Source organism: Glandiceps talaboti, chromosome 11 (assembly GCF_964340395.1).
Source record: "Glandiceps talaboti chromosome 11, keGlaTala1.1, whole genome shotgun sequence".
NCBI lineage: Eukaryota > Metazoa > Hemichordata > Enteropneusta > Spengelidae > Glandiceps > Glandiceps talaboti.
In genome coordinates, this window is record NC_135559.1 from 15,075,817 (window position 1) to 15,088,732 (window position 12,916).

At 32.7% G+C, this 12,916-nt stretch overlaps 1 protein-coding gene across 1 annotated transcript in view; it reads right to left on the bottom strand.

Annotated features, from left to right (window-relative positions):
• Positions 1–12,916, bottom strand: part of LOC144442065 (fibronectin type-III domain-containing protein 3A-like) — a 98,343-nt gene that overhangs the window by 4,848 nt on the left and 80,579 nt on the right. The window contains exons 8-15 of the mRNA XM_078131336.1: positions 12,411–12,454; positions 11,492–11,654; positions 9,495–9,581; positions 8,688–8,826; positions 5,371–5,436; positions 4,887–5,005; positions 1,709–1,990; positions 1,070–1,258 (exon numbers count right to left, since the gene is read on the bottom strand). Coding sequence (XP_077987462.1) covers positions 1,070–1,258; positions 1,709–1,990; positions 4,887–5,005; positions 5,371–5,436; positions 8,688–8,826; positions 9,495–9,581; positions 11,492–11,654; positions 12,411–12,454 — 1,089 coding nt within the window. The remainder of the gene's footprint in view (positions 1–1,069; positions 1,259–1,708; positions 1,991–4,886; positions 5,006–5,370; positions 5,437–8,687; positions 8,827–9,494; positions 9,582–11,491; positions 11,655–12,410; positions 12,455–12,916) is intronic.

The following is a 12,916-nucleotide window of genomic DNA, read 5'->3' on the forward strand; positions in this document are numbered from 1 at the left end:
GTGACTTTCTGGCTAAACATTGGCCCTACATAACGCTGTCCACAACAACACAAATCAGTAGTTTGGAAAACAACTGCCTGCTATATTTTGACTCAATATCACATAGCTGGGCCAGAACAAAATAATACTGCATGGAAATATGATGTAACCATAGTGATATATTATTAGAAATTATGTACATTTGAATTTGAACAAAAGAACAATATTATGTAATCCTTATTAAGGTAATACTAATGCAATGACCCGGGACTGAAACATGGACCTTTAATCTGAATTGAATATTCCACTAGATGCCACTTCAAAAACTGTTAACCCAAAACCATATGTTAGGTTGGGATTCAAATGTACATAATTTCTAATAATATATCACTATGGTTACATCATATTTCCATGCAATATAATTTTACTTCTCTTGTAAATATGTAGCAGTCAATATTGACAATTTATATTTAGAAAAGACCATGTGTTTGATTTAATCATATCGTGGCATGAACATTTTTTTTTTTTTTGAGTCGGTAAATCTGACCTGCCTAGTCATTTTGCAAGTGTTCCCTGCAACTACGATGTATGGGAAATTGTGTTAGTGTTAGTTTTACCGGATTTCCCCCTTTCCCTTACTGAGTACTAATTATGCTATGTACGAGGAAAACATGGAGTTATATTCAAACAGAAATTAGGACTCTACTTTCGAGTCGTTCAACATTGTGACAACAAAAGAACATGTCCCTGGTTCTGTGGTACTCAAATTGAGTCAAGATGTTCTGAATTAATTTCCCCATTTCCTTCAACTGTAAAGCTTATATAACTGGAAATATCTGTGATATAAAGGTGTTAACATTTCTCATCTCACACTTGTAGTGACAAGGTACCTTTATTCTGAAATAATTCGAAGCTTCCATTTCGTAAAACACCGAAAGTCAGAAATACTCATGACATAAGGGGGTTTCTCATTTCTCATCTTAGACTCAGAGTAACAAGGCCCCCCTATGTCACTCATATTTTCTTTGGCTGAATGAGAATAAATATTGGAGAAATATGTAGAAACATTGATGAATAAATGTGTACTTACATGTGTAAATGAACCTTCAGCTGTTGCCCATTCTAACCTATATTCTGTAATTTCAGCACCATTTCCACAAGGTGTATGCCAACTAACAATAACTATATGTGGTGATTTACAAAGACAGCTCGGTTCTAGGGGAGCATCTGGTGGTCCAGCCCCCGTTGTTACATAGAAATAGTCAGAAAATGGACTACCCTGTTGAGAGATATCAATCAATCAATCAATCAATCAATCAACCAATCAATCAATCAATCAATCAAATTTTTACAACATATCATCTCTTCAGACTCTATCAAAGCATTATCAACTTTGTGAGCCACATCGTTATAAAATGATTCAATATGCCTTTCCAAACTTTGCCATTGGTGGCGCTCTACTTCCTGTCTCTGTGTACCTATGGGTATACGTGGTATAGTTTACTCTGTTAATCATAAGAGCACTGCTGCACTGTTTCAACATACCCCAGCTCTGTTAAAATCCCTAACCCTAGAATCCACATTTTGTGTACTTTACCCCTTTAATGCTCTAGATAAAAGAACACGTTTCAACATATCCCAGCTCTGTTAAAAGCCCTAACCCTAGAATCCACATTTTGTGTACTTTACCCCTTTAATGCTCTAGATAAAAGAACACGTTTCAACTTACCCCAGCTCTGTTAAAAGCCCTAACCCTAAATGCATATTTTCGTCCCGGAAGCAGACCACTGACAGTACAGTCTGTGTCCAGGCCTCTGTAGACTTCTTTTGTGGAGCTGTCATCGACTGAATCCATTTCGAGTAAATATTCTGAAACCCCGGACCCTCCGTTGTACTCTGGTGACGCCCATCTTATGTTGAGTGAGGAAGCCTTTGGTTTGCCGCAGAGTCGGGGTGGATGGCAGGGTCCTGGCGCCACTGGTAACGTTGTAATTTGAGATATGTCGGAAAACTGTACACAGAGAAAATACAGACATAAGCATACGCAACACAAATCTTAACTTTGTGGAAGCAAGAGTCTAAATGTCTATACAACACACAGTGGGTGGATGTGGCAGTCTTGATGCCACTCATAATGTAATTTGAGATATATCAGAACATTTTTTACATGGGCAAAAAGGCGATGGGGCATTCAAACTGTGAAATTGATGTTGCAAGTTAATGTTACGACAATGGTGGCGCTCTTTTGATCTACTGTATCAATACTGTATTGAGTTACAAATTTAGTATCTGACAATGTTGCATAATATTGAATGATTGAATCATAAATCGTAATTGTTGTAATTAACTTATGTTGTGTCTTACGACCTTGACAGTGAGCTATCAAGGTTCTACTTTGAACTTATAGCCAATAGTACAAAATATAGGAATGCAGTTATTTTGTGAAGCAACTGCAGAGAGTTATTAATAACCTTCATCATACTATTGCAGTTGCTTAATATAGCACCATATCAGATGACATTTTATGCCCTTTTTCCCTCTTTCAAAAACCTTTTTCTATTTTTCAATCTGACCAATACTTCTTGAGATATGAAAAGGATAATATACGCTACACCCTCAGGCACTAAATCTGAAAATATCTGCCAGACAAAATTGAAATTCATCATTATCAGTACAATTACATTCACTACACGTTTGCACAAGTCACGATGCATGTAATTCAAGGAAAATCTAACAGCATGCTAAATTTCAAATTTGACAGTAACTATCTTTCTAGATAATCATTAGCAGTGACCATGAGTATGATAGATAGCCAGAGGCACAACTATATGATAGGAAATTATTGGCTAGACATAACAGCTTTGATCTTCAATGTTAATCTATACTTCTCTGTCAACTGTCATCTTTATAAGACGCTTAATCTTCTCTGAGATGAATGACATTACAGTTAATTACACTCACACCCACACAGATATACATGTATATATATACATACATACATACATACATACATACATACATACATACATACATACATACATACATACATACATACATACATACATACATACATACATACATACATACATACATACATACATACATACATACATACATACATACATACATACATATACACACACATACATACATACATACATACATACATACATACATATACACACACATACATACATACATACATACATACATACATACATACATACATACATACATACATACATACATACATACACATCAGTATATTGGACAGGAAGACATTACAGCTCTATGTATTGGACGGAAGATTGTACTAGACAGAAAGATGTAACATATTATATTCAACAGTTTAATAATTCAATACAAAAGTGGCTTGACTCTTTGACTAGTTTCACATCTGAGCAGGCTTTTTCAAGAACTTTGAATTGAATATATTATTATATTGCATGGGATGACATTATATTGGAATGAAAATGTTACAGATCATTGTACTGGACAGGAAGATGTTACTGATAATTTTATCCAGACGGTTAATTGCTATTGACCTTCTAGGATTAGATCTTTACCATCTGTGATTTCCTTCCACCAACCACTTGGAATATTTTAGATACTGACAATTCTATACATTATTTAGCATCTATCAATTGCACAGTTAAGAATTGTACCATCTCATTAGCTGCAAAATACTTATAACCTAAAGGGTTTTGTCACTATGAGTCATAGATGAGCTATGATAAGGCCCCTTAAGCCACTCATTTTTTCCCTGGCTGAACATATTAAAAATAGTGGGAATATCTTGTTATATATCTGTATTACCTGTGCTGAATGATATGGGACTTGACTCAAATCTGTATTAAACTAATGATGTATTATCCGTCACCCTGGTGAAGAAGTATCATCCCGTCAGCAATTAACAATTTCCTCAGTGTACATCATTTATGAAACAATCATTGTATTTTATATGATCTATTATACTATTACTCTACCTATTTGCTTGGTGCCCCAAGCTTTGTACTCATCAATTTGGGATTTGAGTAAAATTGTCTGTAGAACTATTTATTATCATACACTTGTAATGTTGTTTTAAAAATTCATGATGTACTACTCTGTTTGTCGAGTTTGTTGACCCTAAAATCAAGATTTGCTTTTCATCATTCAAAGTTATATTAGTCTATATGTAAGAGGACTAAAAGGTAGAAATAAGTCTGACTGGACTTTTCCTTTAAGTTGATAGCAGTAATCAATTCAAGTGTACTAAAAGGTAGAAATAAGTCTGACTGGACTTTTCCTTTAAGTTGATAGCAGTAATCAATACAAGTGTACTAAAGGTAGAAATAAGTCTGACTAAACTTTTCCTTTAAGTTGATAGCAGTAATCAATACAAGTGTACTAAAGGTAGAAATAATTCTGACTGGACTTTTCCTTTAAGTTGATAGCAGTAAATAATACAAGTGTACTAAAGGTAGAAATAAGTCTGACTGGACTTTTCCTTTAAGTTGATAGCAGTAATCAATACAAGTGTACTAAAGGTAGAAATAAGTCTGACTGGACTTTTCCTTTAAGTTGATAGCAGTAATCAATTCAAGTGTACTAAAAGGTAGAAATAAGTCTGACTGGACTTTTCCTTTAAGTTGATAGCAGTAATCAATACAAGTGTACTAAAGGTAGAAATAAGTCTGACTAAACTTTTCCTTTAAGTTGATAGCAGTAATCAATACAAGTGTACTAAAGGTAGAAATAAGTCTGACTGGACTTTTACTTTTAATTGATAGCAGTAATCAATGCAAGTGTACTAAAGGTAGAAATAAGTCTGACTGGACTTTTGCTTTACATATCACCATAATATGTCAAATACAATACTGAGTTATTCTACATAAAAAATACAATAACTTTGTAGTATAACTTACCCTACTTTGTCCCCCTTCACTTGTACATGAAACTTTGAGTTTGTACGTGTGGCCTGGTTGCAAATTATCACAGATAAAGTCTGTTTCTGTACCTCTGTAAACTAGATCAAATGGACCATCTAGAGATAAAAAATAACAAGTCAATATTGTCATCAATTCAAATCTCCAGGTTTCAATCCCAGGTTCTCACTTTACTGTTATCTTATCTGTGGAGCCGTATGGATTAAAAGGATCACTTTTTATTCAGGGTCAACTTTTCCTAAAGCTTTGCCAGACAACTCTGCCTCTCAACTTGATGTGACAAGTACTTGTGGCAAATAAGACACAAATGGCAGTGGTGAGGCTCAAACCAGCAACATGCAGATTCCAAGGAAGCCACTCTAAACATTCAACCATCATGATTTATCAGAAAATACAGCATACAAATAAATGCACAGACGAAAAAATCAAAGTTAATTGAAACGGAATTTCATTAGTTACTTACTTTTTCCATCATTAATTTCTAGATGATATGCAATTATTTCTGATCCACCATCATCTTTTGGAGGATCTGTAACAAAATCAAAAGAAATATGTTATGTAATTACAAATCCTAAGAATTATTTTAAGAACAAATTTATCCACTTCAGGAGAATGAAAGAATCTAAGTATTCATAGACCACACTTCGCTGTCACGACGCTCTAATAAAAGTGAAACATTGCCCTTTTTTATCAAATTTAGAAGGTACAGATAAGACTGAAAATATTTAATTATTCGTAGACCCAAAGCTAGCCATAAAATTGAAACTACATTTATCAAATTCAGTAGACAACTACAATTTGTACAAAATACTAATACACGACAATCCTATCTGGGCATTCATAGACTAGATTCACAATTTCATAAGGTGCCTAGAAGACTAAAACTATTTGATTACTTCTAAACAAAATTTCAGTAGTCGGTAAGGTACAAAGAAGACTGAAACTATTTGATTATTCTTAGACAAGATTTCAACAGTTCATAAGGTACAAAGAAGACTGAAACTATTTGATTATTCCTAAACAAAATTCCAACAGTTCATAAGGTACCTAGAAGACTGAAACTATTTGATTATTCATAGCCCATATTTCATAAGTTAATGAGAAGCCTAGAAGACTAAAAGTATTGTCATATTGACAGACCACATTCATCACTTTCAGCAGTTTATTAGGTATGAAGAAGACTGAAGCTATTTGATTATTCATGGACTCTATAAGATGGTGAGAAGATTGAAACTATTGTCATATTAACACAACCACATTCATCACACTCAATTTGAACAGCTACTGACAAAGACAGAAAGTATTCAGTTATTAGTAATCCAAATTAACCTGACTTCTGATTTCAATTCTCCTTCTTTATAACTATCACATCTATCATACCTGACACACAAGTAGATGTCTGCTGAATGCCTTCCATAATGACAAAAAGTCAGCCTTTCAATCGTTTTTCTGACAAAAATCTTTAGACTAACCATAAATGGTTTATCCCTTGATTGGTAAAATTCATTAACTATGCAAATGACTCATATAAATTTAAAACTACATCATCAGGCTTGTACAGGATATATGTTGTTTTTTTTGTCCTCATTGATGTATGTACAAAATTACATGACTTTGGATGCTTCTAATTGTAACATATTACTCAATTACAAAAATAATCAATTATGCAAATGACTAATTAAAATTCAGACCACCAACAAATTCAACAATGCTGCATTTTTTCATCTCTCTCAACAAAAACCTTACCACCAGGACTACATTTTATAGTAGAAAATATTTGTCAAGCAAGAGGATAAAATGTAGCACTGTTAGTAAGATCTTTGTGATGAAATATAGTAGTGTTTATAATAAGATTTTTGTGGAGCAGGATGATGTTTTGTTTTTTCATGTTTTAATTGTAATCTGCTGCATAGCAATTGAGGCAAACCAAATGAAATATTTGCACTCAAAAATTGATGTTGACACTGCGCTGGGAATATAGGGGAAGGTTCACACACACACACACACACACACACACACACACACACACACACACACACACACACACACACACACACACACACACACACACACACACACACAAACACACACACACACACACACACACAAACACACACACAAACACACACACACACACACACACACACACACACACAAACACACACACAAACACACACACACACAAACAAACACACACACACACATACATACTTGTTAACAATGTAGCTTTTTCACTCTATTCAAGGTATATCATTAAATCGATACAAAAATGATACTAGACAAGTTTTATGTGTCAAGTGTTTAAACTTTAGATAAAAATAGCATCTCAAGTTCATCGATGTCCCTATAACGATGACATTTTTGTCCCTAATCAATTCCAAGGCACCACCTAGACTACGATCCAGACAGGTGACAAGTAATATTACATTTTACAGTCCCTTAATTTGATTTGATCAAACACAAACTCATCAGACTAATTTAGCAATTTATTAAATTTATCATTCAAAATGAAGTCACCGAGGAATAGTAGTGATTAGGGAGAAGATATTTCAATGGGTAAATTAGAATTCAATTACTATGCCATGTGAATACATACATTCAGTCGGTGCAAAATTGGTACGAATTGCGTGTACATTTACTGCCCTATCTTTACTATACAGGTTACTTTCTGTATTCAAAGATGACAACTAGACACATAGGTGTAATCAAAGCCAGTTCTGTGTATATTTGACATGTAAAAAATGAAGACCTTGTTTATTCATTTTTACAACAACTCATAGATGTAATCAAAGCCCGTTCTGTGCATATTTGACATGTAAAATATAAAGACCTTGTTCATTTTTACAACAACTCATAGATGTAATCAGAGCCTATTCTGGACATATTTGACATGTAAAATATGAAGACCTGGTTCATCTTTTTAATGGAATGTACAATTAATTAGCAAGGAAATACGAATTCGAGTTGAAGAAAGAGAAGTCCAGGATTATCTAAACCAGCATTTATTTAAAATTATACGACAGTTTAACGGAAATATCACTATCACACCAGATTCCTTTTAATTCAAATGAATTCCTATTATGAAAATAACTATTATGGTGATGATAATAATAATAATAATAAATATTAATATTCAAAATGTGACTAGTTTCTAAGCAGCCAAGCTGTTGAGTCAGATCTACACTTATGTATTACTCCTTGCATAGACCTATAATGACACAACGGCCCTTTAACTTTCTCCGCTCCCATTATTGTTCACATATGGACATCAAGCCAGTATACATCAATGATTTGTCGACAGGTATAATATAGCTAAAAAAGGCTTGAACTATAACACAATATTTACACATGGTCATCAAGCCAGTGTACACAGTACCATCAATGACTAGTAGACAAGGTAATTATGCTTTTTACATGTAGAACAATCTACAGACATAATTTAGTATATTTATCACCACGCAAAAAATGAGTAGGGGGTACACCATTTTCAGTAAAGGTTATGTATATATATCAATGGGGAAAAATTAATCAAATAGAGATAGAAACTACAGCTATAGGGACTAACAGAAAAAAGGTAGGCGCATAGAGAAAAGTAGGCTTTTAAAGGTCAAAACGTTTGTACGACAGTCGATATTTTAGGCCTAAAACATTTCCTCTTTATGAGCTAATTTAGGTAATACAGTTTGTAAATATGAAATCAGACAAGTAATGGGTATGCCCTTTAGATTTGACATTTTAAGGTGATGATATTTGTACAGTAAAACTAAACAAGAAACTTACCCCAATTGACTTTAAAATGATTTGAATGTACTTTGCCTTTAAGTGTCGGCTTGGAGGGCATGCCTGGTTTGTCTGCTACTGTACTGAACAAGACCGCATCACTCCATGGACTAACACCTTGATCATTAGTAGCACTTAACTGTAAGGTGACGAGTGACAACAAATTAGAATAAAACATAGACATTACTTACTGTAAACAGTTACACTGTATTAACAATATGAGCCCACTTATAAATACTGCGCCAATGACACAGAAGCATTAATGACTAAACTGAAATCTAGCATGCTGCTACTTTTTTGATTTCTCACTTGCCTACTCATCAATGTTTACTTTGTAAAATACACTAGTATGCAGCTAATGCTATGAGCAATTATGGTTGCATTTGGAATGATTATTCACTTGACTACCCATCAGTGTTGTTAACCTTATAAAAGACACTTATATTTAGCTGTTGCTATGATTATGGTCTTTGTTGCTGTACACAATTGTTACTTTTGGAATACTTATTCACTTGACTACCCATCATCGTAGTTAACCTTATAAAAGGCTCTATATGTAGCTGTTGCTATGGTCATGATCTTTGTTTCTATGCACATTTGTGTTTACATTTGGTATGCTCATTCACTTGTTACCCCATCAGTGCAAGAAGATGGCATTTTTACTGTTGCTATGAGCATGGTCTTTGTTACTATGCACATTTTGTGTTTATTTTTGGAACGCCTATTCACTTGACTTGAAACAGTTATGTTTCAATGAAATATATTTAGTTCCTGAAGTGAAGATAATACGGCAAATATAATACATACCCTAAATTTGTACAATGATTTTCTAGCAAGGCTATTACAAGTGTATGAAAGTTCATCTCCACAATAAACAGGTTGAAAACCATATCTCTGCAAAAAACAAAAAGAAAATACAGAAATATTAATTTTACATTCATATCTCAAAAAGTAGTAATAATGTATGTTGGATGCTACATAGGGTGAAGACAAGTGTACCAAGTTGGTTCTCAAAGGCACCATGAATGGCATATTTTGAGCGATATCTTTGCTTTTACATCAGCTCACTGTTGAAAACATTACTCTGGTGGGATTACTTTCGAAAAGATGGAAACAGCAACAAACTAATAGACCATACTCATGTGGTCAATAGTATCTCAATGCATGGACAATAATTTATTCCAGGAAAGTCGTACACATTTTTATTTGATCAGTACCTTTAAGTGGTAAAAACTCCATACAAAGGTTTACTCTTACCAGACCTGTGGTTTCTATTGATGGCATCTCTATGTACATGTATGTTGTACAGAGCTTAAAGGCCAGAGTTTCAGTACCAAGTTCTAACAGTTAGTGATATTTTATCAACGGAGCATATGGATTACATAAGATCATTCTTAGCTTGTGAATCAACTGTTTCTTGCTCAAATTTCAATCCTAATCTAAACTGGGTCAATTGTTGGACTCATTCATAATATAATAATAATGTCTTTTTCTTAGCTCTGAATGTATTATCGTTTTTGTAATAACCTGATACTGGTTATACAATAAAGATAATTATCATTCTTGGATCTGAAGCTACCTATTAGTATTAAAATATGTCTACTATCTTAACTGGTCACCATCTTTACTTTCAATACAGCGCAATGTATACATATATGTATTGCAGTATACCCCTGATGCTGCCGACAAGACATCACTGAAATATGGGATTTACTTCAACTGAATGTTGACTCAGTTGGGAGAAATCTTAACTTGTAACTATGATAAGTATGAACACAAAGTCTATGAATATTATTTCTTTTGCAATAAATGTAGTTTACTTTCAATAAACAATAGGACCTATTGTGTAATTTTCAAACGAAAGCCAAATACCCATTCACATGATACATAGTATCACTACCTTTCCTTATGTAGGGCCTACATTGTAAGTATTATGTCTCTGGTTATTCATATACTGCCACAGTCTGTAAATCATATATTTATACGTGAAGCTGATTTCTAAGAAAATTATACATTTATTTTTCCCTGCATGGATGACTGTCATCCCCTTTGGCATTTATAGACATGCTTTGAATGGATAAATGCACTTTTAAGTTATTACATTGCCTTCTCAGGAAACCTTTGTGTATCTCGTTACCTTCTTGACATACAATGTACTAAGTCTACATAAATAGTGGCCAGATATCATACGGTACTTATCTTTTCCATGAATTCTTGTATGAAAATGCAAATCATTTCAGAAAATGATAAATTTGAAGATGCACAATTTTAAGTTGCCTTCTTTTTAGATATGTCAAATCTTGCTTAGAGTGAAATCTAACATAAAGATTTATCAAAACATTTTTGTGTGAATCCTTGTTGGTAATTATATATCACTGACAGAAAAATTTGAAGCTGAACAATTTTATGTGGCTTTTTATATTTCAGAAATTATAAATTTGAAGATGAGCAATTTTTAAGTTGCTTTTTTTATCTTAAATCTTGCTTAGAATAAAACCTAATATAAAGACTTATCAAAACATTTAGTACAAATCTTCATTTGTAATTGTACATTGTTAACAGAAAAATGTGAAGATGAACAATTTTATGTGGCTTTTTATTTCAGAAATTATAAATTTGAAGATGAGAAATTTTGAAGTTGCTTCCTTTACAGATATGATAAATCTTGCTTAGATTTTACCTACTTACCACACTTAACAAAAGTGGCATGGCCACTTTATGTTTTCAATCAGTGTTCCTTCCTCTGTTACCAGGATTTCCAACTCTAAGTAAACACATTAAATATTTGTACACTATGTACTTACATTTGTTTTATCTTCCATCTCCAATGTAAAACTATATATATCATCTGCAGCTTTTTCCCACTGTAGAGTCAAGGAGTGAACTGACGCTCTGACAAGCAGTGGTGGAGCTGGTTGTTGGGGTACACTACCAGCTGTGGAGTAACATGCTCCTGGACTGAATTCACTGTTAGGACAAAACATATCAAGTACATTGTCAACTAACATAACATACTTTATATTCGCATGAAGTCTATTGGAATAACATTCACCTAACATTCACATATATATATATATATATATATATATATATATATATATATATATATATATATATATATATATATATATATATATATATATATATATATATATATATATATATATATATATATATATATATATATATATATATATATATATATATATATATATATATATATATATATATATATATATATATATATATATATATATATATATATATATATATATATATATATATATATATATATATATATATATATATATATATATATATATATATATATCTATATATATATATATATATATATATATATATATATATATATATATATAGTCAGAAAACACTGATATTGTGATTTGGCCATAGAGGGCACTATTTTGTAAAAACAAAATGTAAGGTTAAAGTACTATAGGGTAAGTCAGGTCAACTCAAAGGAAATAGATAAATACAGAAGGCCATCCTTATGATCTCGTAAACCTGAGAAATTTTCGCTAAAGACTTATTTTCAATAATTTCGCTGGGAAACAAAAACGCAAAAATAAGCAGTGACTACAATGCCTTCTTGCACATGAACACAATGTACCAGTCTGGTAATTCGCAAAAATTAGTCTTCAAGAATTAGCTGAAGATTGTAAAAGCGCAAAAAATTGAAGTAGTGAAAATATCTAGGTTTACAGTAAACATCTTAGATTGAATACACTCAAAGATTTTAAGTACACCTGCACACAACACAACACAACACAACACAACACAACACAACACAACACAACACAACACAACACAACACAACACAACACAACACAACACAACACATACTCGTACATATTCGAACACAATATTTTAAAGTATGCACAAACTTTTCCATATCAACATAATATATGCATGCCCACAAGCACATCAGGAATTTGAAGAATAAGTAGCAATGAAGCCTATCTTGTGTTGAGAGAAGAGGAGTTAATTTTCCATCACATGACTTAAATTTACAGCCATTTTGAATAAAAAACAATTCACACATTCACCACTGAATTTATCTTGCTTTAATACTGATGAGTGTGTGCTTGGTGGTTGTATGTGATATGTTCAATCTATTCTGTGCACTGATCATTTGGTTCTATCTGAGATTCAACGTTAGGTTCACACCATGCCAAATACTGATACAGAATTGTAAACATGACAATGAA